This window comes from Phaethon lepturus, unplaced genomic scaffold (assembly GCF_000687285.1).
Source record: "Phaethon lepturus isolate BGI_N335 unplaced genomic scaffold, ASM68728v1 scaffold20661, whole genome shotgun sequence".
Lineage (NCBI taxonomy): Eukaryota > Metazoa > Chordata > Aves > Phaethontiformes > Phaethontidae > Phaethon > Phaethon lepturus.
In genome coordinates this window covers 36,879-62,539 of record NW_010518687.1, presented here as the reverse complement: position 1 = coordinate 62,539, position 25,661 = coordinate 36,879, and the positions used below count along the sequence as shown (strand labels likewise).

The 25,661-nt window shown below is 36.1% G+C and overlaps 1 protein-coding gene across 1 annotated transcript in view; it reads left to right on the top strand.

Moving 5' to 3' along the window:
- Positions 1 to 350: 350 nt before the first annotated feature.
- CCDC138 (coiled-coil domain containing 138) overlaps positions 351 to 25,661 on the top strand; it is a gene marked incomplete at its 5' end in the record, with an annotated part of 36,998 nt that continues 11,687 nt past the window's right edge. The window contains 12 exons of the mRNA XM_010296824.1: positions 351 to 411; positions 1,027 to 1,165; positions 1,877 to 1,992; positions 4,424 to 4,608; positions 5,654 to 5,812; positions 9,027 to 9,146; positions 10,577 to 10,654; positions 10,734 to 10,844; positions 13,030 to 13,194; positions 13,947 to 14,063; positions 15,186 to 15,378; positions 19,525 to 19,701. Coding sequence (XP_010295126.1) covers positions 351 to 411; positions 1,027 to 1,165; positions 1,877 to 1,992; positions 4,424 to 4,608; positions 5,654 to 5,812; positions 9,027 to 9,146; positions 10,577 to 10,654; positions 10,734 to 10,844; positions 13,030 to 13,194; positions 13,947 to 14,063; positions 15,186 to 15,378; positions 19,525 to 19,701 — 1,621 coding nt within the window. The remainder of the gene's footprint in view (positions 412 to 1,026; positions 1,166 to 1,876; positions 1,993 to 4,423; positions 4,609 to 5,653; positions 5,813 to 9,026; positions 9,147 to 10,576; positions 10,655 to 10,733; positions 10,845 to 13,029; positions 13,195 to 13,946; positions 14,064 to 15,185; positions 15,379 to 19,524; positions 19,702 to 25,661) is intronic.

Here is a 25,661-nt window from a genome sequence, read left to right as displayed (position 1 = left end):
GACAGGAAACTGACATAAGAAGCCTAGATGTAAAGATGGCACTGTTTCCATGATTATCTAATCCTACTTTTATGCCCTTATTTTATGTCACTGTTTCATAATGTCTTGTATTCTCTCAAATATTTTAACATATAACACTATGAATATTTCATTATTGGAGTGGGGGGATTATGTTTGCCTCTTTATATTAATATGAGGGCCATTTACATTTATATATTTAATGTATACTTCCCTTTTCAAAGTCGGTACGTTCTGTCACAAGGTGTTGTAACTGTTAAACAAGTAAGTTGTAACATAAACTTTCCCTGAAAATTCTGACTATGTTACAGTGGTTTTGTGCTTTCTTGCAGGGTTGCCTTTCAGGTGCATTACATACAGAATATAAGAGTGGAAGCTCCCCGGTATACAAAGGTAATAACAAACAATGGTGATTTGATGTCTTTTTCAGGGAAAATATACACTAAAGCTGTATCATTACTAAATCTGTTTTAAGTAGTTTTGTATTTTCTCATTTTGATCAGGGGTTTATGATATCTGGAGCCAGCCTGGCAATGTTAACATTCAGGTGAAGAGCACAAAGGATACTTTAGAACAAGAGCTCCCAAGCAGTTTGTGTTTAAGTCCTGCCTGAGGTAGTTGATAGCAGCCCACCTCCTAATGCATTCATTTGGCTTTAATTTAAAGATACATATACATTTAATAGGCTTCTTGAGAAACACATGTTGCTGGTGCATGTGGACAGCAGGGTAAAACTGTATTTATCAGACTTTGGTTACAGAAAAATTAGTACACGAAGGCAAGCTGTAAAACTTCAGAAAGACAAACCTGGTTTGAAAACTAAATAATTTTTCCTATAGTTTGAGCTATTATACTTCATTCATTTGTGAGGCTGCATCAGTGTTTTTTTTTTAGTTCCTAAACCTACAGGATTACATGGCAAACATTTCTAATAAGCCTTTGTCAATTTCTTACTGTCAGCTTCTCAAATGCAAAAGAAAATTATTATTGTTATTTTATATATTCCAGGTGACATGGACAGCTTACTGGAAAATACAACTATTTCTTTATCCAAGTGTTCTTTAGAGTCAGAATTTACTGAAAATGGAAGAGAGAACAGCATCAGATTTTCTAGTGATTTCCTACAAAGCTTTAAAGACTGGGATCGGTAAGAGGTGTTTTCAGGTCTCCTTTATCATTTATTATCCCTCATAATCCAGAAAACCCATGAGTAAACAGTACATTTGGATTGCACAGATCCGAAAGTCATTTTAAGATTCTTGTGTTCTTGTTAAGTAAAGAATTGTTTGTACCTAATATATGAAATAATGTGAATGCTGATTTTGATGAGTATTGTCTCACTTCTTAATCTGTGTATGTTGAATTGATAATGGGATACAGGGATGATATAAACTGAACTGGTGATAAAAGCTGAGCTAGGAGGAAAGCAAACAGCTCAGACTGATGAACAACTTTAAGTTTATTTAGATATAATTTGATTCCCAAAGCCAGCAAATCTCTTTTCAGGGCTACTTTACACCAAATATGAAAAAAGGGGATTTGTAGTTTTAGCTTTCCAGGAATTTGGTGGTTGGTGGTAAGAGTGTTGATTTTATCTGCTGCATACATGTGCTTACAGCATGAAAATTCTAGTTATTGTTACTGCTTTTAAATCAGCAGCATTACTAATTGTTGTGGTTAAAATCTTCTGAGTAATGATCCAAATGATTTAACTCTGCTATTTGTTTTCAGTCAACTATCAAAATCTTAGATTGAGCAATGTTTACATTTTTATACAAACTTCTCTTAATGCTCTATATGTGGTATGTTAGAAAGGGACTAAGTAATTTCAAATTACTGCTTTTTTGTATTTTTTTAGTGTTGATGATGAGCAAGATTCTTTTTGTGATTCAAGTGGTCTAGAAATAGAAGAAAAGACCATTAATTGCTCTGAAAATGATGTAGTTCAAAATACAGCTATATATGTGGAAACAGGTAATAAATACTGAACTTTAAATACTTTTCAACTCTTTGTGAAGTATAACATGTACTTTAAAATCTTTCTAGTGAAGGTATTTCTGTTCAGTTCAGAAATACAGTAATCACCTAAAGTACATTTTAATTTGGGGATTTAACCTTTCATGTAAGTATGACTTCTTTAGAATTAGTTTAAGAGGTCCAGACATAATTGATGCAATACTAACATACATTTTAAAAAGAAAAATCAACCTTTTATGAAACTGGTTGCCAGGTGACTTTATAATACGAATGAAGAAACAGGATGGGGTTTGTTTTTTTGTTTTGATTTGTTTTATTTTAAGTAGCTAGCTGCATTAACAAATACTACAAGTCTTTTAAGTCAGATGTCTTTGTCAGTTTAAGGATTTAAAACTGGCCGTGCGTAGAGAATGTTATCTGTTGTTCAGTTAACTCAAGAAATTCTAGCTGGAAGACTGTATCAGCTGGCAGTAACTCACTGCAAGTGTTTGAAAATGCTGCCTCGATTGGAGGAGTTTGTGAATCAGTGTAGCTCTGTCTCTTATGGAGAGTTTTATGTTTAGAAGAACATTGTTGAATTCTTTTGAAAGTGTATCTGGAAGTGTGGAGACAGCCAGCCAGCCTAAGTGACTAAAAGGAATCTCAGAAGCCAGGCAGAACAGATCAATGGAGCTATAACAGACTCTCATCAAGAGTTGTATTAAATGGGTGGAGAGAGTATAAGAACAGCTTTCTGGAAATATATTCTTTCTGAAAATAAAATAATAAAAAAAAAAAAGAATTGAATTGCACTGGGAAAATAGCATAATTTACAGTATTTGGGATCAAAGGCAAAATAAACACAAAACCCTGATAAATATCACACACATTTGTTTCAGATATATTCAGAAATTACTTTTTTATGTTTTCCCCCTTTTTTTTGCTGTTATGATTTATGTGTCATTGTCCTAGTTATGCTCTCCTTCCTCACCCGTGAAGCAGACAACCTGTTGTTCTGCAACAGTGCTGGTTTATTGTCCTGCTCCAGCTGTGGTGGGCAATCAACCACAGGGCTGCCTGATACATACCACCAGTTAGCCCTGATTGCATAATTTGCTTATCTAGTAACCTTTTTCTTGTTTCTTGATGCCCCTTCTCATTATCCTTCCTTTCTCTTCCCCAGTTGCCTGCCAAATAAACAACCCATCCCTAATTACTTTTTCCCCGTTGGCCTGAGTTTTGCTACACCTGTTGTGGTATAACCCCCATAGGAAGCTCAGCCCCACACAGCTCATTGCTCACTCTTCCCCTGCCCCCAGTATGAAGGGAGAGAATCAGAAAGTTAAAAGTGAAAAAACTCATAGATTGAGATAAAGACATTTTAATAGGTAAAGCAAAAGCTGCGTGTGCAAGCAAAACAAAATAAGGAATTCATTTACTGCTACTCATCAGCAGGCAGGTGTTCAGCCATCTCCAGGAAAGCAGGACTCCATCATGCATAACAGTTAATTGAGAAGTGCCACAACTCTGAAAGTCCCTCCATCCTCCTTCTTCCCCTGCCTTTTATTGCTGAGCATGACGTCATATGGTGTGGAATATCCCTCTGGTCAGTTGGGGCCAGCTGTCCCAGCTGTGTCCCCTCCCAATCTCTTGTGTGCTCCCAGCCTACTCTGGCTGGTGGGGCAGCATGAGAAACAGAAAAGGCCTTGACTCTGTGCAAGCACTGCTCAGCAATAGCTAAAACACCCTGCTGTTATCAGCACTGTTTCGGTCACAAATTCAAAACATAGCCCCATACCAGCTGCTATGAAGAAAATAAACTATCCCAGCCAAAACCAGCACAGTACCCAAATTTGTGTTTCTGATACTGTCATCTAGGTAATTTTGACCTAATGTAGTACTTGGATGCAGCTGGCCTTGCAAGATGTCTCTCCCTAAAAGATCCCAATACTTCCCTTCAATGATCTGTGACTTTTGGCCATTTGACTATTTGTGGAATCAGCTTCTTACATTGCAATCTGTCATGTCTAGCAATTTCTCATGTTGTGTCCAGTAGTTTCTTAAGTCTTGTTTTGTTAACTTAAATGTCAGGTCAGGGTCTAGTCAGCAGTGAATCACTTGCCTGAAAGCCCTTACAAAAATAATAGGAGATTTTGGCTATACTATGATTCAGTCTGTGCATAGATTTCATTCAGATATCTATGGAATTTCTATATTGAAGCAGAGGGCATAGTTTTACTTCTAAAGCTCCATTGATTGCTGATCAAGTCAAACAAGTCATGGAATACAGCTTTGAGCAATTCTCCATAATTCTTTAGATTACTTTCTCATTTTGATACCTCTTGCTCTAAAGGTCTAAAACAAGTTTTCACTGTTTTGGAACAAAAGTTATGTCATTATCTATCTAGGAGTAATTTTTTAATGTAAAATGGGGTTTTCCTTTCCATAGGCAGCGCCTTACAATCCTATTTGGCTGCAAAGACACAAGAAAATAGTGATGAAAATATTACCAATGGTCTGGTAAGGAAAACCGTGAGTGGAACTGGTGCTCAAGCATGCAATAGTCAAGGCTCAATACCGCCTCACGTCAGTCAAATTTATGATGAGTTATTTGTCATACATCAGAAGCTCCAGGTAGGAACTGGAATTGCCTTAAAAATTTGGTTGAGTATTGTTATGAAGATTCTCACTTTTGACAGAGGATTCAGAAATTACTTATATGCTAAATCACTATTATTTATATACTAGAACTTACTTATATACTAAAACTATTACTTACTACTATTACTTATACTAATCACAATTAATTATATACTAAAACTCTCATCATCTGCCTCTTCTCCTAAATTAATTCACTGATTTGGTAGTGGTGCTTTGACTTGCATAGTGGGTAGATCAGATAAAATTCAGCTTGAGGGAGCTTGAACCCAGTGCTGCTGCATCCAAGAGGAGTGTCTTGTGACACACTGTGGACATGGAGGGAGGTTCCTGCAAACCATTGCTGCTTCTGAGAGCATCTGAAACTATTCTCCTGGCTCTAGGCATTCAGGAGTGCTTTTCTTTATGGCCTCCTGTGAAAACCCTCCATTCTGCCTTATCTTTATTTTTCTACTGCTGGGGAATCCCAACAGTTCATCCCCTAGTAGGCCTAGGCCACTAGCAGAGGAACCTCCTATATGGTTTTATTCTGCAATATTTCCCATGCTTCTGCTAGATTCCCTGCCAGGACTGTCTTTTGCAAAAATAATTTTGTATCTCTTTTTTTTTTTTTTCCTCACCACTTTTTCATAGATGCTTCCCAGTAATTGAAGAAACAGTATAGTAATCTAGTGTTCAGGATAGACAGTTGCATCAGACTCAGTTGTATTTGTTGTACAGTTAATATCATTATCCAAAACTTTGGGAAGCAAAAGCCTGAGTTTTATTGTCTAGGTTTATACTTGAACAACCCTGTAGAGTTGAATCTTGAGAGGCTGAGCCATTGGGCTGCGCATTGAAGTCATGTGTGGGAAAACTGAACATAGGTGTCCATCACTTTTAATTAGTAAGCTATTGTACAACAGTGTATAATTTTACAAAAAACTAAGGATATCTCTGGGAGAGAAAATTCAAACTCACTATAAATTGTGATAATTTCATAGGTTTTAAAGCTGTTTCAACGTTTGTTTCCTTGATACAGAAAGAAAGTTCAGCACAGCAGGGATATGCTCTGCAACTCCAGAAACGAGAACATTTTCTAACAGAACGAGAAGCGTTGTTTTTCAGACATGAAGCAGCTTTGGCTAAAATAAGAGGTGTTGAGGAAGAAGTTCACACGAAGTTTGGAATTATGAAAGAGGTGCAGTAATATATTTAATGATATTTATTGCTCTACATGACATTTAACTTGTTTGCAGTTATCTTAAGTCGTCACATGTTTGCTGGATATAATTCTTATTTCTTTAAAGTTCTTGAAATCCACAAATGAAAGGTTTACATAAAAAGTACCAAACAATATTGATAGGGTTTTTGTATGGCTTCTGTTTCAGAATGGTGCCTCTAGTTGTTTGATGTGTAGGTACATTTTACTGTTACAATTTAGAAAAGAAAGGTAACTTGTTTCTAAAATAGCAAAAACTGTATGATCAGTATTAGAGAAAAAATTGTGGTCTGTCTGTAATTGTATGTAACCTAAATGAGTGTCTTTGCATTAGCTGTAGTTGAAGTAGATTTCCTTGGGAAGGCTTTAAGACACAATGAGATCTCATGACCTAACAAATATTGCAGAGAGTATTAGCAGAAAAACACTCAAGAAGTTTAAAGCAAGAAAAGATCAACCTAACTTTGGGGGTGTCAGAGGAAACGAAATGGTATGATTTCAACAATGGAAAAATATGTTCTACAACACTACTTTTTTGGGTGTTTGTTGTTGAATTTAGGTTTTGTGAAAAGTTTTTGTTATTATCCAGAAGATCACCAAGAGAAGTCCTTAAATATGTGTACTTTGTGTCAAAAACGTAAGCTAAGAAATCAAATTTCTTTGAAGTATTCAGATAAACCTTTCCCACAAGCTGTAGAGGGAGAATAGACTACATGTTAAAAAGGGGAAAAGGGTGTCAGAGGAGCAGGAACTCAACTTTTGAACAGGGACAGAATAGGGTAAGGTGTTTATTTAGATGTTTCAAATCTTCTGGGTTTTAAAAATGTTACACCAGTTAGAGAACTGGCTGATGAAAACACAGGAAAAAATAGTGGTTATCTGTGGAAATTTGTGGAGGTCAAGTGGAGTATTAGAAGACTAAAAAAATGTGGTATCTTTCTTTTCAAAAGAGAAAGAGTTGTACAGCCATCAACTTAATGCCAGTTCTCAAGATAACTAACTAAATCCTGAAACAAGCTATGAACAAACCACAGGAAGCACAATGCAGAAAACAATACAATAAATAACTGCTAGCCTATGTTAATTACAAATTTTCAAATCAGTCTCATTTCCTCTACAGCAAGGTAATAGGCATTGCTAATAGAAGAGAATATATATGTCTGGACTTAATTAGACTTTTTTTCTTATACAGGTTTGCATGACATTTTCATAATCCTATTAGGAATGTATAACATAGATGTAATGCAGTTGGTGTAAAGCTGTAGTGAGACAGTAGTTCACGGTAAAGTTGAAGGAATGTACATAATGCATTCTGGAATATCTTTTCAGTCCAGTATTATTCAGTATTTTCAATAAGAAGTTTGATGGTGAGAAAGAGAACATTTATTGAATTTGAAGAAAATAGCAGGTGAGGGGGAATTTCAAGCATACTGAAAAAGAATGTTAGGATTAAAACTGATCTTGACAAATTGAAGTTACAGTAGGCCTGAAAAAAGCCGTTATACTATTTGGAAGGTGTGAGTGTGCAGTACTGCACTTGAATAGAAGTATCAGCTGCAGAAATAGAGGATGATGAGCGGATGCATGAGTTCAACATACAGGATGAATTGAGGGTGAACAGGCCAAGCTTCAGCTACATAAAAGGCTGCAACAAAGAGGAAGAAACTAATATTATTTTCATGTCTGTGGTAGGAGAAGTAGTGGTAGTAAGGGAAATTTAGGTTAAGTATTAGGAAAAACTAGATCTAAACAAAAATAGTTAGGTGTAGGGACAGGTAGATTGGTAAGACTGCAGTGTTTTCAGTATTGGAGGACTTAAGAACAGACTAGGCAAGTATCTGGCAGGAGAGAAATGATATAGCTGGTTATGATATGGATGACATGGCCTGATTTGCTTATGGAAGTGGATGGCTTTAGACATCCTGGCATCACCTACAACCCTATGGTTTAACAACTGAGTTGGTTCTACTTACCTTTCAGATTAATAATTCTGTACTGATTCTTCCTAGAGCAGTTACTGAACTTCAAATAAAGCTCTTAACTGTGTAGGTAGAAAATGGAAGTGAAACATGCATGTGATGTGATAGAGCGCACTCAGTTGTATGTTGGCAGTGTCTGCAAGTTTGTTCATATGAAAAGGGGATCCGTCATTTCATGTTGTCTTAGCCAAGTGTGGGTAGGTGCTTTAGACAAGAATGTCCTGCCCACAGCTGTTTTGATCCTACTGACTGAAGAAGAGCAGCAGTTGAGAAAAAAGGAATTGTAGATGTTTTGTCTATATAGCTGGAATGGAAGTTACTGTGCTTCCAAGCAGAAATAGAGAATCTTAGAATAACTCGAGTTGGAAGGGACCCATAATAGAGAAGGATCTCTTCAGGGCTTGCTTACTTTAAACTTCTGCTGTGCTTTATTTTTGTCATTTGCACATGTAGGAAGAAAGGATATGACTGGATATGGAAAGTAGAGAATGAGTGGGTGAATGAGTGAAGAATAGTGAATTCATGGAAGGGGGGAAATGAAAGATAGTAAGTATACATGGCTGGAATATTTTCAGTAAAATAAAACTTCGCTGTTTTATCAAATCTGAGGTACACCAGATGCACTGGTGTCCAGAGAAGATTAAATCTAAAATAAGATTCAGGGGAACGAGAAGAATAGCAGTGGATATTCAGGTTGTAGTTAGCAATTCATATGCTTGTGCTGTAAACCAGAGCACTGCCCTAAGAGACATAGGATTAGTTTCTTGTTGTGCATCATTCAGGGTGAGCAAAACCAGAAAAAGTAATTGAAAACTCAGAAGTTGCTGCAAAACAATCACAATTTTTTGTAATTGCATGGAAGAATAAGCTGTCAATAAAAGCTCTGTCATTGGTTTTAGTTCATAAACCTTTCGCACGTTTAACTTGTCTGAGATATGTACATATTGATATAATCTGGTTTTGGTAGAATCTGCAAAGAATAAGAACAATTGGCTGTACACGTTGTTCTGTTTCTTTATAGATTCTTTTTAATATGCAGTGTGGATGTTCTTTTTCTCACTACTGGTTGAACGTGCAAATTTGGCCATGCACAATTATAAACTTGATCTTTGAAAGTTTGTCCTGTTATTTTAACACTAAAATGGAACTTAGTTTAGGATTGTTTCTAAAAGAGTCTCTTATAAATCACGTTTTTAAATTTGATATTTCTATAGCAACATGAGGCAGAAGTTAAACAGCTGACAGAAGCCTTGAGAGAAATAACTAAAGAAAATAGAAGGCTGAAGTCGTCATTTGACACCTTGAAGGAAATGAATGACTCTTTAAGGAAACAGGTAAAATTAGTTATTTCCTGTTAATAATAATTTTATAAGTTACAGTTAACAATTTTAAATATTTGAATAGCTTAAGTTTGCAAAATTGCTGATTTTTTGTTTCTGTAAGATAAGAATTATATGAATGGCTGAAAGTACTTTCCACACCTTTTTCTAGTACTTGAAATTTAGCCTCTCTGATCTTCTACAGTATAAAAAAAGTTGGACTTACTCCTCTGACCCACTAGCAGCAGCTAGTTGTTAGGTAGGACAAATCCATGTCCTCTGAAGTAAACTGAGGGTGGATGGAGCGAAAGTATTTTATAACATAATAGAATCCAGCCTGTGCTGAATTGCTGTGTTCATTCTATTAAAAAATAGAATGTGTATTTCTAACTTCATGTTTGCTCAGTATTTTCAGTTATTTTTACAAATGTTAATTAGTATTAAATTAGTATTTTCTCAGTTCTTAAACTGAGACAGTGGTTCATACAGAGTAAGAATTTGCATCTCACTCGACTGTTCAGTCTGACCTAAAGTGCTGACACACCAATTGCTATCTAAACTATTTGACCATTGTTTATTCAGTGAATTAATTACAGTTCTGATAGTCTGAGTACAACAAAAATATACAAGGGCCTTATTCTTTCTCTTAGAGAAGGTCAGACCTAACTCCTAGAATGTTGATAGTTGTGGTGCAACCCATCTATCTCTTTATTTCCCCTCACTATAAAATCTCTCCATTTCTGTGTAAACTGATGGCTTCCATGAAAATCGTGCTGTTCATTGTTGTATGCGTAGAGCATGTTTCTTATATTTAAATGGAGGTTACAGTTCCTCACATTTTTTCTCACATGCCATTTTTCGTGGCATGGTCAGTAACTGATTCCTTCTGCAGAGAAGAAAACTTTCATCCTCCTCATTCACAAGACTATTAGACCATTCTTGAAATGTGGCCTCCATTTTATGTCACTTCTTCATGAAAAGTAATCAAATGTGTAGTGCCTGTATATCTAGAGAGGCACTGTAGTGCTTATTCTTCCCCTGCAAACTGAAAGGTTTGGCTGCACGTCAACAAAGAGCTACTGCTGTCTTATTTATCCTGGAACAGGTTGCCCGGAGAGGTGGTGGAGTTTCCCACCTTGGAGATATTCAAAAGCTGTCTGGACATGGTCCTGGGCAGCTGACTCTCAGTGGCCCTGCTTGAGCTGGAGGGTTGGATCAGATGACCTCCAGAAGTGCCTGCCAACCTCAACCAGTCAGTGATTCTGTGATTTGTTGAGGAGGTGGATGATGGTTTTGTTTCTCGCATTTTACATGCTCAGAAGAAAAAACTTGAACTTAAATAATTTAGCTGCTCAACAACCACATCAAATTATTTCAGTGGGATAATTAAGTCAAGAAGTGAGTTTTGAATTTACAGATACTTGAATATTTTCTGATTCTTTCAGTTAAGTGATGCAACTGAGCTGAACAAGAAGTTGGAAAGTCAAGCAAGAAAAGTACAAGCTCGTTTAGAGAATCTACAAGTAAGGTTTGTTCTTACATGTATCCACTTCCTTTATAAGTAACAATTGAAATATAATTCATTGTTACATTTTGTTGTAGAGGAAGCATGAGTTTTTAATGGTGCGGAAGTCTAAGGATATATGTCAAGTGGTGCAACAAAGTAAACCTGTCAAGCACGAAAAAGTGATGGTAACGTCAAAAATTCTTAAGGTAAGAGTTGGGCAAAATGAAAGATTGATTCTGAAGGCAATAGGCAATGTAACATTCTCTGTGTATCTGCTAGAAATTAGAAAATGTAACTTCAAATTTTATTTATTTTATGAGTGAATTAGTTACAGTAAGAAAAGATACATATTGGGGGAAAACAGACAGTTAACAATTAAGCCTGTTGCTAAAAATGTCATTGGTTTTCATATTGTGTATATATATATAGTGCATGTATATATTTTTTATAGGCTATGTTTTTCTCTTCCTCTCACGCCATTGTTCGTCTGTCAGTTAAAATTATATCATGCTTACACTGTAAATGGCTTCTTTTGCTGTGTCAGAGCAAATCTTAAACTTTCTAGTTGCTGCTATAGTACAGCACTGTTTGCATGAATAACACCAGCTAAAAGGTAGTAATTCAGAGGTATCAGGTAAAGAACTTTAATTTTGTAAGCCAGAGGAGATTGTACTACTGTTATTTTCTTGAGGAATAGTCTTTAATGAGGTGAAGAGAATAAATGCAGTGTTCATACACAGTTACAAAATGATCACCTTGTTTTCCTTAAAATATCTTCTTACATCACTTAATGAAATGCTTTCTGACTCCAAGTTGTTCCATTTAGTAGCAAGTCCTCTGGTAGTACTCTGCCAAACATCTCCGAACTGGTAATGATTTTCTCCAGCTAGAGGCTAAACTGTGAAATGGGAAAGAGATATTCACACCATCCCACTTAATTACATCAGATGCCTTAAAACTGTGCTGTCTATATATAGCAAACATATTTCTGTGTTTACATAGGTTTTAGTGTACTTTGGTCACAGATGAAATATAAACAGTTTATCAGTAGTTATAGTTCTGAGTGATGAGGAAAAAAATTATCTGAAGGTAGAGACAAGAAAGCTTTTGAAGTCTTTAGAGAACTGTTTGTGCAGCTTGTCTTCAGGTGCCTCTGGATACTTTTCATGGAGTATTTCATTGCAGTGTAGTACAGGGACAGAATAACAATTTCATTAAGTCTTTGTTCTTTTTCTAACAGAACTAGTTACTCAGGTAAATTTTAACAGTGTATTGTGTGGTCAGGTGTAGAGGTCTAGCACATTGAAATGAGAATTTCCACATGCAAAGGACATGAAAAATTTGCTTTCTCGTGTAATTCATTTGGCCAGAAATACAAAATGGAGTGAATCTGTATGCAAAAATCTTTTCCCAGGCCTTTTATAAGGTCTTTCTATTTGTCTAAGTAAAAAATAATGTGCCTATTATTTCACAGCCAGAAATCATCACAGATAGTACCTGTTCTGTAGTAGGGATGGCGGTGAAGTGTGAGAGAGAGAGGAAAACAATACAGGGTTCTTTCTGGATCTCTATAAGAAAGGCCTGACAACAAATGGCTTAATGAAATAGCTGTTCTAATAAGACAGAATAAGAGGAGGAATATAGATAGCAAGTAAATATTATGTCCCTTCGGATGCTGGGAACCTTGTGTTTGTGCAGCATCAGATGGAGCCCTGGTGGATTTTTCCCAGGGCACACTGAGCGGGTCCTGTTTGTGGAGAGAAGCTCCTCCTTTTTGGTCATTCAAGCTATTATATAGTTTTCTTACAAGAAAACAGCTCTGTTCATGAAGGACGTTCACAGGAGAACTTCTTGTTGCCCTCTTAGACAAAGACAAGGCCAGGCAGGAGGTGTGATCACCAGTGGGAGCTGCCTGCAGGCTCCTGGTACAGTGAACTGGCTGAGTTTATCCTGCGGCCGAGGGATCTGTGTAGCACAGCACAGTCTGCGCCTGCTCAGGTTACGTGTGATGTGGATCTTTGACTAGTACAGTGGTCTCCTGGTCAGGATCACCACCGTCCACGCCTTGATCCACATACAGTTTACCTTTCCCAGAGATATTGTTAGTTACAGCTTATATTAACATAGAGGCTTCTCAAACTCTGGGTAGACCTGACAGAGCAGACACGGCCTGTTCAGGACCACTGTTTCCTTGAATATAATGTTTTCCACAAGCTCCCAATACAGTAACTTACCCCCGAGATTTTATCAGACATATACTCATCATCCTTTAAATTATGCATAATATTTCAGAACTAATGTACTCTCATGTATTTCAGTCTGTTACTATTTTGGCTTAGAAAAATCATTAAATTGAAAGCTGAAATATCTGATGTTGTGGATGTATTACAGTTACCATTGAATTCACAAGTTTATGAGCTCTTAACTTTTCTTATGGATTGGATCTCAGACCAGCACCTTAGCAAAATAAAAATACAAGAAGAAAGAGAGGACAGTCATAAATATCTGGTTACCCAGACCTCCAAAAAAACCTGCACCCAGGAAAGGTGTACGAAGGTAAAGGGGTTTGGATTGTTTGCTTGTGTGAAAATGTTTTTGGATTAAATGATTTTGAGAATGTTGCAGGTCAGCCTGTTTTATACATGCTTTGGATACAGTAATTAAAACAAAACAACTCTTAGTAAGTCAGTATTAATTCCATCAGTGAGATGTAACATATAATTTGTCATTTGTAAAGCATACAGATCATTTTTAAGGAAAAGTGTTCAGTCTCAACTGGAGAGTTTCAGCACTTTATTTCAAGTCACTTCTGTCAATTGATAATTTGTCTTGTGTTTTATGTGTAATACTGTACATGATTCCTTTTTTCTAAGGAGATCAACATGTCTAATTTAAAATATTTTTATGCTTATATTAGATATTAAAGTTTTGTTTTATGACTGATAAGAGGTGATACTGTGACATATATTTAACATGTTTATTGTTTTCTTTCTGGGGATACCAAGGTTTGCTTCTTTTACTGTTTTTCATCATTATATTAAAGATTTTTAGCTGTTGGGATTGGATTTACTGAGATTAAGCTCATATGATGTATCTCCACTTTTGCATGTAAACCTCTGTAAAATTTAAAATCTGTGTATGTGTATAATTCTGTTACCAGTACTGGATCTGCTCAATGAGTATTTGCGTATGTAGTCTGTTAAGCTCCCAGAGAAGTTTGGGGTTTTGTTTGTTTGTTTTTCATGTATGGTTAGCGTATACACTATTACATATACTGCATGTAACTTTACTTTTGTATATTGTTACAGCTTTTGCCGATAGCTACTGAGCAACTCCAGTGGATGCCGTTTGTGAATCCTAAACTACACATGCCCGTGATTAAATTTATTTACTGGTCTATAAGACAACTAGACAGTGGTATGCAGGTAAAACAAGTAGTCCCCTTGCCGTATGTTTTTTTAAAAACAAAATTCCCAGAATACATTATTAATGGATTTTGTGTTTTAAATTCATATGAAAAGTGGATGTTTTCAGGTAGTATATATAAAAGAAACTGCTGAATTTATGCTTTGCAAAGACATAGTGTTTACCACAGATAAATGGCAAATGAAAAAAATAAGTTATTTTTCAAGTTAATTTTAAATTTTGCACTGTATATCTAAACATAGTTTTCATGTGATCTCTGTTATGGTGTCTAAGCATCCCAGAAATTATATTTTTACATATGTATTTACAAAACTTGCACTAGAAAAGGCAGTATTTTTAGGTTCACTTTATGCATGAGATTTGTTGAAATGGATGAAAGTGTGTGACAAAGCAGCAAAGGAATTTTGATTTTCCTGTTCTCTGCTCAGTATCTAATCACAAGACATTCCTTACTCCCTTTGACTAGACTGCTATAAGAAAATATATAACAGTATAATAAACAGACAGTAGCTGTACTGTAAAGACTCAGTGTAGGGCATACTGCTGTCAATAGTGCTTTTGCTAAAGCATAAGGTAGGAAACTTTGTAAATCTCTTGAGTATAAATCCAATAGGATAGGAAGCTGTTGGTTTTAGTGCTACTAAGAAACTATATTTTAAATGAGCATATTGTGAAGTTTGATTCTGAAGTAAAATTTCTATATAGTTTATGCTGAAAAGTCTTAACAGAACTTGCCTGTACAGTGTTCTTAAGGTTCATATTTAGACCTTCATTCTGTAAATGCTTTTACAGGCTATACCTTCAGGCAACTTTACAAAATAGAGTTGACTGAAGCTAAGCTTGTTCTGGAACCAGAGGCAACTTAAATAATGCCTACAATCAGGGGCCCTCACCAGCTAGTCTCTTTGTGAAGTATGTGTTGATAAGGCACCATGATAATGTTGTTCAACTGCTTTTGGAACACAAAGTAGTATCTCCTATACAGATTATATTCCAATATGTGGTCAAATCATTTGCTATTTAATATTTAATCGGTAGGGGAACATATGTATCTCTACATAGTACACAGGATTTTAATGTGTTTCAATGTTTACACTAACTGTGTGAATTGTTTGAAACAGCATGCAACAATGACAGCAACAATGAGGAGGCTTGGCGAAGATATTTTCAAAGGCATAGTAAGTAAGGGAAACCCACCTAGTTCTTCTGAACAGTCTACAGAGAGTAAATCAAAATCAGCAGCATTCTTTAAGAGTCCCTGTATGCCTTTGAGGTTTCTATCAACTTTAATTGTGCTTAAAACAGTGACACAAGGTATGTTCTGATTTTTTAAAAAATACTTATTTATTCCTTTCAGTCATGTGTCTGGACAAAAAACCATTTTGGTGATACTGTAGCATCTATTATGCTTCATTAGCAAAAAGTTGTTTTACTTGAATTTTACTACCTTGTGAAGCAAAATATACTGGAAACAAGTATGAATCTATTATTCATTTCATGTTGGAATTTGTATGTTCCTTTTAGTATGACAACTTCTTGTCAGAAAAATCAGCATTTCTGAATAAGGGGAGAAGAGGTGTTGGTAATTCTGTCAAACTGTCACTACAGCAATGATTGGATTGCCAAGATCTTTACTGCATGTAGTGGCACAGCTAGTTGCTCTTTGATAAACTGAAATAAGTAGCAGATTTTGCACAGTTCTAGAATTGCACTGTCCTGTTTCAGCTAGTAGGCTGTTTACCTATCCCCTGAAAGGCTGATCAGCTGCAGGATCAAGTGTTTCTTTTCTGACATCGTTAGTTGCAACTTTGCTGCATTTGTCTTTATAGATTAACCTGATGCTCATAAGCATTTCTGATGTATCTGTAGTCACATGGAGAAAGCCACTTGTGCAGTGGGTTATAATTGTTAGATTGAATTGTGATACAGTATATGTCTTGAATTTGCTTTGTCCCTTGGTCTAAATTCAGTATACAGTTCATACTCCAGCCCTTACCTGTCTGCTGCTCCCCTCTTCTCCTACCAAGTGTGGCACTGCAAGTGGCTACCCATAAAACATTATCAACATTGAAAAATGCTACTCTCTGAAATTGTCAGTTCTTGATATGATTGTCCATTCAGATTTCACTGTTACGGAGACTCACTTGCAAAGGCACTATGTTCTGCATATGTAAAATGTTTTAGACTCCAGAGCCACTTGTCTAGCCTGAAAAGTGGCCTTTTTATCCAAAAATCTTCCAAAATTCCAATGTTGATGTAGTATAGTAATGTACTATGTTAACAAGGCAAAAGCAAACAAGGTCGTATCAGGAGACAACACAGCTCTAAAAATAGTGACTTCTGCTTCACGTTATGACAAGTTAGGCCGCTTGGGCAGCTTTCAAGATGCTGTGGCAAATCTTCTCAGTGAGGCCTTCTTTGCAAACAGATATGATCTGAAAAGGCTAAAACATTTACTTTAAAGTGATGGCAAAAATGGACTGTTTTTTGCGAGCAGTGAGTATTGAGCACGCTATGAGAAGAGGCACAAACTCCGATTTTTAATGCTTTCCTTATCCTTTTGACCTAGAGATTGGTGTACACTTTTCTGTCAGAACCCAGAGAAGACGAACCTTCAATCAGTCTGATTTATAGAGATATTTTAAAATTAACTTAGATTAACTTTGGTCATTAAAGCAAATTCTTACCTATTTCTAAATTATATATGACTTCTTTGAAAACTTCAACAGTAGTACTTAATCTGAATTATGTTGAATGTTATTAATTCGTAAGTCTGCACCTTGAGGAGTAATCCAAAAGAATATCTTATTTTGACTTCTATTATTAGCTTTCTCTTTTGACTTAATTGTTTTAATTCAGTAATGGTTTCGATGATTGCTATAAAGCAACTTTGTTCACCTGTGCAAAAAAAGTCCATCAGCATAAAAGTAGCAGGGTCGATAGGTCCCCTGTGAATCCTAAAGCCAATATAATTGCCACGTATTATCAAATTGACTATATAAAGACTTGATTTTTTGTTTATTTATTTCTTGGGGGGGGTGGAATCAAATATCCTCTTAAACAATATAGTCCAGATGCCTGGACTATAGTCCTTAATATAGTCCTTCAATGCCTGTTAGGGGATTATTGTATCTGAAGCAACTACATCATTTTCAGCTCACACCTCTGCCTTTTGTTAACCAAAAAGAATTGGGAGGGGGTGTAAGGGGACATCACAGGGTGAATGACTCTTTCCTTTCACTGTGAGCTTTTTCTTCCTGTTTCCAGTTTGTCCCCAGCATCCTCCCACCTTTCACACTAGCAGAAGGTATATAATTGTAAAGTAGAATTTTCTGCTTAAAACCTACATAATTTTGTGTTGGCAAAGAAATAGGGGAAGCTGGGTTTTCCCTGCCTCATGGGAGAGGGAGAAGGCAAAGGTTTCAAAGTAGACACTACGAGTTCACAGGAATCAGACTGAGTCTGGACATGGTGAGAAAAAAAACTGTGGAAAATAATATGTCAAAGAATAGAGGAACTGTTCTCTCAGCTGATTTGTTAACTGCTGCCTTTAGTTATGAAGACTCCTCTCTTCAAGAGAATAGGGAACAAGAGGTGTTGCAGACCCTTTTTATGGAAGTCAGGCAGAAAACACTAATTATATACCATTAAGAGCAGGTGTAAGAAGTGATTACTGCCTACCTGCAGCAGCTTAGTAGTGTGGTGCCTCATAACTGGGATTTTCTGCAAGAATAAGTTTTACAAGGATAGCATAAGAATAAGTGTATCTATAACCCTTTTCCAACTCTGTGTGATACTAACCATTTATTTTTCCCTTTTCAAAGACATTTTAAAAGCACAGATCATTTTGATAGAAAATAATTGTTCATTGGGACTATGAGCAATCTGATCTAACTTCAGAGGTGTCCCTGCTTTGGGCAAGAGGTTCCAACCTAAATTTTTCCATGATTCTATTTTTGCTATCTTTTGTTCTCAGATGGTTTGTATTCTTAAATGTCTTTACTAGTAACATATCCCTTCTGCTAGTAACATAAAGAGACAAAGACAGGTTACAGACATGTTGATTTTCAAGGTAGTCCTGAAAAACCGTGCAAGAGTGTCAGAATCAGATGCCTACTTTGGCATCTGATTTTTTTCTGTCTCTTGCATGAAATATTTTATTAATTTTGGGCCATTTCTTAGAAAGTTCAGGGATCCACATAACAGAATTGCTGCACTCTCTGGCACACTGATTGACACTAATCAGGATGCTGAAGATTTTAAATCCCTAGATAGTGAGCAATGTTCTTGTTCATGGAAGTCATCCTTCTGGATTAGATGGTTAAGCAGATTAGGATGTCTTTATTCTCAACTGACCTGTGCAGCATTTATATTGTGAGTATTTACAGTAAACACAGGGTTTAAACATGCTGGAAGACCACCCTGACATCATTAATGAACATATACAGTATTTCAGCTGTTGGAGGGAACTTTTTCAGTCAAGATATTTTGGTGAAGCATGATAATTACTCTTAAATTGATACTCATGTTTCTAGAAATGTTTGATAAGAACAATGCAGAAAATTGCAATATAAATAGTTACTGCAGACTGACTAACCCTAAGCAGATCAGTGCCATTGATGAGAATGAATTAGTTTAGCTTCTCATGGTTGCTTTTTATTGCTGACTTCTATAACATGGAAAATATGATCTGTTGTTAAACATACGCCAAATATCACTGTGTATGAATTTTGATCACCCTGACCACATGGCACTAATGATCTAGTGATAAGGTAGCTGGCACATTTGGTTTGAACGTACATCCCACTTCCTTCAAAATGTCAGTATCCAGCAGATGGCACTGTAGTTAAAATTTTGCTATGGGATAAATTTGTTTCCTTATACTTAATTTTCTGCACTCCAGATGATCAATGCTATTCCAAGATACTGAGAAAGATTTGACATCAGGAAATTAAGAAATTAGATTGGTTCACTTAATCTACATTCTTTGTATAATTTAGTGCACTCCACAATAGATGAATATATAAAATATGTGCACTGAAACTTAAACTACTGCTTTTTATAGAAAGGAATGGGAGTAGTTGCTCTCATTAAAGTAATTTCTCTTACTCAGACAAATCAGTCCTTTACTCCTTTAATAGATGTTTCCCAGATGTTGAAACCAACATCGTTTCAAACTATGCAAACTTGTAATTTCTTTCCTCTTAAGCGAAATATTAGAAGGTCTTTATATTTGTAAGTATATTTTTCTTCAACATTATGAGTTGTCATTAGTTTTTTTCTCCACTCAACAAATTGTGAAGGCATAAAAGCAAGCAGAGGCGGCCTTTAAATAAAAATAAAATTTAATATTTTCATCTATTTAACTTGTAAGTATATATCTGCAACAGTAACTCTCAGGTTAGCTATTCACATATTTCTTAATGGTAAGTTTTATTGCCTGTATTTGGTATCTTTCAGTGGATTACCTGGCTCAAGCATTTGATTCCCTTCGCATAGACTTGAAGACAGATGAAGGGAAGGCCTTATTTTTGGAATACCAAGGTGTGCCTGTCATATTAAGTCACTTAAAAGCACCCAGTAGAGGTCTGCTTTCCAGTGCTCTTGATGGATTACTTCAGATGACCACGGAATCTGGTAAATTTGGGTAACTAAAAAAAAAAAAACAAACAACACAACCTAAAATCTTTTTGCAAACGGGTGAGGTAAGCATAAATACGACAAAAATAGCATAATTCTTCTATATAAACAATCTAATCTAGTATTAGCATTTGTTTGTATCATGTAAACTCATTAGAGACATAAATTGCGTTTCTGAATTGTCTGTCTCTTTCTGTGTTGTCTTTTCTTCTCCCTCTCAGCACCTGTGCTTTATATTTTGTCCTGGTTACTTATTTATTGTTGTGAATTTTTTTCGTTGCTATTTTTGGTTTGGCTTTTCAGTTTATTCCACTGTTTTACCTTGCTGATGTTTTTCTTTGAAGTCAGGCTGTGTCAGGGAAGCCATATTGTGAAGACCTGCTAGCAGGTGGAGATAAAAAATAGGCTTTATCGAAAATCTTTTTGTAGTTTGAATGGACAGCTCATCCACAGTCATTTTTTACTTTCTAATAATTGTAAATGGCATTTCTAGGAGAGATGGTTATGTTTTGCTGAATTTTACTGTGCTGTGGCCCTATAAAAGGGTTAATAATTTGTCACAGTGCTTTTTCAAGTGATACAGACTAAGAATCAGTAGATAGCCAACTGGATGAACACAAAAGTAATGAGGCATTCCAGTGGCATGGTGAATAAACCTTGCAACTGTTTTTTTTAAAACATAAAAATCACTCACTGCCTTTTAGAACGGACAAGGGGAAGGGGCTACTGCTATTTTTCAAATGTATATTGTTATTTTGGGACTATTTGTTACCATGCATTGTAGTGGTAAAAATAGAAAGCACATTTGACTTGGGATGGAGCAGCATTGAATTAAAAGCCATTTTGTAGCAAGGCAAGTGTCAGAAAGATTTAACTAAAGTTTTATTCTTCCTTGCAGACTCTTTTATTTGACCACGTAGTTAGTGTAGTCTTACACTAAAGTTTTCTTCCTAATAGTTATAACTATGATTGGTAAAGTGATTGGGAAAGAGATATAGTTGTACGCACAAAAGTAACCTAAGAAAGGTAGATGGTGTCTGGTATTACTTTGGGTAATGCCAGTGACAGTACATCTTCTGTTATCTACCCGTAGTTGTTTTGATACACTAGGTGCCTGCAGTTTGAAGAATAATGGAGACATGTTGTGAGAGACTCATGTTTTGCCTTGTGGCCTCTCAGAGAAGATGCATGTATGTGAAATCAGGGAAGGAGAAGTAATGATTAATTGAGTTGACGTTTAATTGGGAATTTTTTACTTGGCAACTGGATATAAAGCCTTTCTTTTTGGTAGAATAAATTGCCAGTACACAAGTTACAGGTGTGTTCTGCTCTTTTCTAATACATAAGTTAGTGTTTTGCAAGAAATTGTTAACAATAGGAAGTAATACTGTTGATGAGAAATTGTATTTTCATTCTTTTGTAAGTTACCTATTAAAAAGTCATTAAATGACAAACTAGAAGATGGCAGTGGATATTCAGAGGGCTCTCTGTGTTAGAATAAAACAGGAATGTATGCTCAATTTTAAAGTTGTATTGGTGTGCAGCCTTAAATATGAAGTCATAGGTAGCTGGCCATATGCTAAAATATGGAACCGCATTACCCAGAAAGACATCATTTGACCAACAGGAGGCAAAGTCTGGGCTTTTATTTTTTCCTGTAAGATAGGCAATCCTGGGAATTCTTTCAACTTGCAACAATTTTCTGGCTCTGTAGGAGTATTCCAATATTTTTGTTCAAAAATACTACCTTTAGAGCTGAAGTGATTAGAAATTAAGTTGGAAAAAAAGCCAGTACTTTATATTTTTTAAAATTTTTTTTTCTATAATTTAAGTTAAGTTTTAGATTTTTTGTGAAGTATTTTTACAGATTTAAATTTTAGTTGTCCATACTGAAAAATGTGAATCAGATCAGAAATAACTATTATGTTGCAGCACTACTCCCTGTAACTGCATGTACCTTTTGTTATAGCAAGCAATTAATGCGAATGGTTCTGTACAGTCCAGGCCTGTCTGAGGTCCTCATGTAGGTTCTCTTCTCTGTAAGAAATTATCTTCCTCATGTTCCAGAAATGAAACCTAGATTTCCCTCATATTAAGGAAGTTTACTTAAGCTCCATATGAAGAAAGTACTTAGTGGTCCAAGATGGATATTTCTGTGTTTTGATAGAAATTATAGCAAGAGAGTCTGCAGTACTGCTGAAACGCATAGACTGATTTGGTTTTGGTATGCACATTTTCAGATTTTAGATCAGTGTCATTGCTTTTGTCTTCATAGTATATCTGGTACAATGGGTCCAGGATCCAAGTTTCCATTGCAAGTTCATACAACATTGACAGTGCTGATAAGGCATTCAGTTACGGAAAACACGATGTCAGATACAATAGTTGAGGCATTGGTATCATCTGTTTTCTATCTATGTACAAGACCTTAATGGCAAATTAAAATTAATAGTCTTACTGCTATGCATTTTAGTGGCATACAGCCTTTCATGCAGGCCCTCTCAATTTCTGTTCAGGAGTTTCACATCAAGAATCTAGGAGAATCCCGACACCACCATTTCAATGGAAAACGGTGGAGGACTGCAATGTAACATTCTTCAGTACTTTTTTTCCTCTGTCTACCTATGACGTCATTATTATATGCTTGTCAATCTGGCCAGCTCAGGATATGCATTCATACACAGTATCTTCTATTGTTCTGATTGTTGATGCCTTCTGTTAGATCTCTTTTTTTTTTTTTCACAAGGAAGAGAAGGATCAGCAGGCAGAGGTGGAGGAATACTTAATTCTAGAGTGATTCAGTTGTCTGAGAAAGCTTGCTAGATCATAAGGTGGTGTAGAGGATGGCTTCAGGACAGACATTTCAAAACCTGAAGTTGAGATTCTTCAGTTCCTCCTGGAAGCTGTGGCCAGAAAGCTGAATAGTGTATTAAATGTTCTGTACTCTTTTTTTGCCTGGTAGGCTGGGAATAACATTTAACAAGGAATTTTTTGGTACAAGAACTGCAGTATCATTTTTTGGCACTTTAGAGATGGCATGATTCTTTCAAGGGCTTTTTTTGCACTAGGTCAGCATCTCATGGCTACCATTTAGGAAAGAATAAAGCAACAAGGATCACTTAAAATAATTTTAGTTTAAAAAAAGAAAAAGAACAGTAAACCAGGAATTGTTTGGCAAGATCTACTTCTGTCTCATTCTCTAAATGTGTGTTGACACTCACCATGTGCTTCTGTCAAAGTAAGGCTAATATTAATAAAACAGGTTGTCTTTTTACAAAAGGAGTCCCACAGAGCAGTGGGAAGAAGTAAAATCTACATGGGGAGGGGCAGCTGATAGCCAAAATCTCTGTGTGTCATGCTGCCTTGTATGCAGTGTGCCTGCACATGTTTTGGATGGTTGGACACATCCATGCCATCAAGACTGTGTCTGAAGATAACTATCAGGGTTGGAGTTCAAGCCATAAAAAATACCTCTTTTAAAGATCAGTACCCCTTCAGTCCAAAGGCTAATGAAACTCTTTGCTCATTAAGAATTTGGAACTCCTCTGTGTTTTCAGTGAGCTTATGCATTCCAGACTGAAAGAAGAAGCAGATGACAGTTTTTTGCCCTGCACAACTTGGTTGTGTGAGGTACAAGGGAAGAAGCGTAGGTTACTACACCAAATGACCCCTATACATCTTCTAGTGACAGACTTTCTTTCAGGAAACCTGAGTTGGAATCCCCAGGTCTAACGAGAGCAAGAAAGCATGACTAGTGAATATTACAGATAGTTTCAGTGAGTTTGTACTCCTGCATTACCTTTCACATCCACGCCTTCATGACAAGGTATTATTGAAGTGACATCTGAATGTTAATTTAAATGACAGAAGAACAGAAAATGTAAGCTTAATAATCAGGTATTAGGTGTTTCATTCCTACTGCAAAGACAAAAGGGGAGTATCAGCTTATTTTGACCCCCTTTGTGTCAAGAGATCTATCCTATTTGCATTCTTAGTGGTAAAACCATTTGTCATGTTTCCTCGTTAGAGCCACAAGATGGGCTGTCAACCTTCAAGGTGCTCCTTTTGGTTCATCTCTTAGTAGTACTTCAGATTCCAGGAACATTTTTGGTTACTACTAGGATCAGGGTTTACTCTTTAATCTTCTTGATTCCAAGTTAGTGAGAGGAATGCTGCCAGTTCAGTAGGTCTCGTAAACCAGCTGCAAGCTCATTTAAAACTATAAATAAAAATATGCCTGAAGTTCACAGCTTCATGAAAAGCTTGTCTGATTTGACATGTATTTTATACAAGAGTGGATAACACCAGCATACCTGTCCTGCTAGGCCATAGAAACATAGTGGTCTTAATGCCACAGGAATTCTGTGAAGAAATGATTAAGACTTGCAGTCCCTTGGGAAGCTTATTTGTGTATGTTTCTCGAAACTTAGATGCACCATCATAGAATACAAAACTCCAGAGCCCACATTATAGTTTACAATACAGTCACGTTCTTTCTTGGAAAGATTCAAGTTATGTGTATTTATCAAATTGGGATCTCAAATTGCATACATGTCACCAGACTACATTATGGCTTAGGTATCAGAACTTGGATAGTATTCCAGCTGCACAGGCATTTCCCAGACATCAGTGAGTTTTCGTGCCATTGTAAAATTCTGAGGTATGGAGCCACCCAAAAATAATCTCACCATTTTGTCCCAATCATTAACATTTTTGGAACTGTAACAGTATGTCACAGATATAGAATATATATACACACACACACACACACATATATATGCGTGCCAGTCTTGCTTGCCTCACCGCTTCTACAAAAATGTTAAAGTCTAAGGAGAAGGGTAAAATGTTATACTGATTACTGTTCTTGTAATATACAAAAACATTCACAGTTGGAACAAAGGCTGACTTTTAAATGTCAGGGGTGAAAAAAGTTGAGGTTAGTTTTGGCCAGGTCCTCAGGGCGTAAGAGTGAGAGGAGCCTCTAGAGATGTTATGTGGTAATTTCAGAGAGTTTGCTTTGTGTCAAGAGAATTTCTGTTTCAGCTTACATTCATGCTGTCTAAGTTTTTTTTTTTTTTTTTTTTTTTGCCATCTTCCAGTACTTCTCTGGATTCTATTCACTACTTTTACTGTTAACTACTTTTGAGAAAAGAAACTTAGAAAGTAGTTGTTTCATTTAACCTATGCTAGAAACTTGATATGTAGCTGAAATTGAAGTGTAAATAATTGTTAGGATAAACAATGTAATTTTCAATAATTTATGTTTTATTTCATGTCATTTGCATGCTGGAGTGATTCTTTTCCTTCAGATGAGCTTAGTGGCCCAAGTTGAAGCCTAGTTGGTTTAGTCTGCTGTCTTCAGTGGAAGTAATAGGTTACTTCTAAATTCCATAATTGGGAGAGTTAATTAACAACTTGTTATGAAACTGACTCAGCAAAGATATTTTACCCCTTTTGTCTTAACTACATTCTGTTAATATTTTTGTCTAAAAATGTCAATAATGGTGCTTAAATTGGTACATTTCAACCTGTTCAGTCTTCTATTTTAAATGCACTTTCCAATAGCTGATACATGTGAACACAGCACCGAAGTAGTGGTTTGGCTGTATTTTCACCATAGCTATCTCATCAGTGCGGTTTTTATTTCATGGTCAGGTGGATGAGTGCCACATAAAATTTATCCTTTTCAATCTCTTATTTGGCTCTCTGTAACCATTACCAGGATTTCAGTCCATGTTCGTTTGCTGGAGGATGCCCATCTCTCCTCTGCTGCAAAGATGGACTGATAAAAGCAGAATCAAGGAAGCAAGTCCTGCCATGTTTTTTTAATGGTGGTGGCATTTTGCTTGAATCTGGGGCTTCAGTTGGGTGACATGAAATTCAGCTAGACACTTCTTTTGGTCTTTGAAACTAACGAGTTGTCTGCAAAGACATCTTTCTTGCTTCCTTTTGAGTAA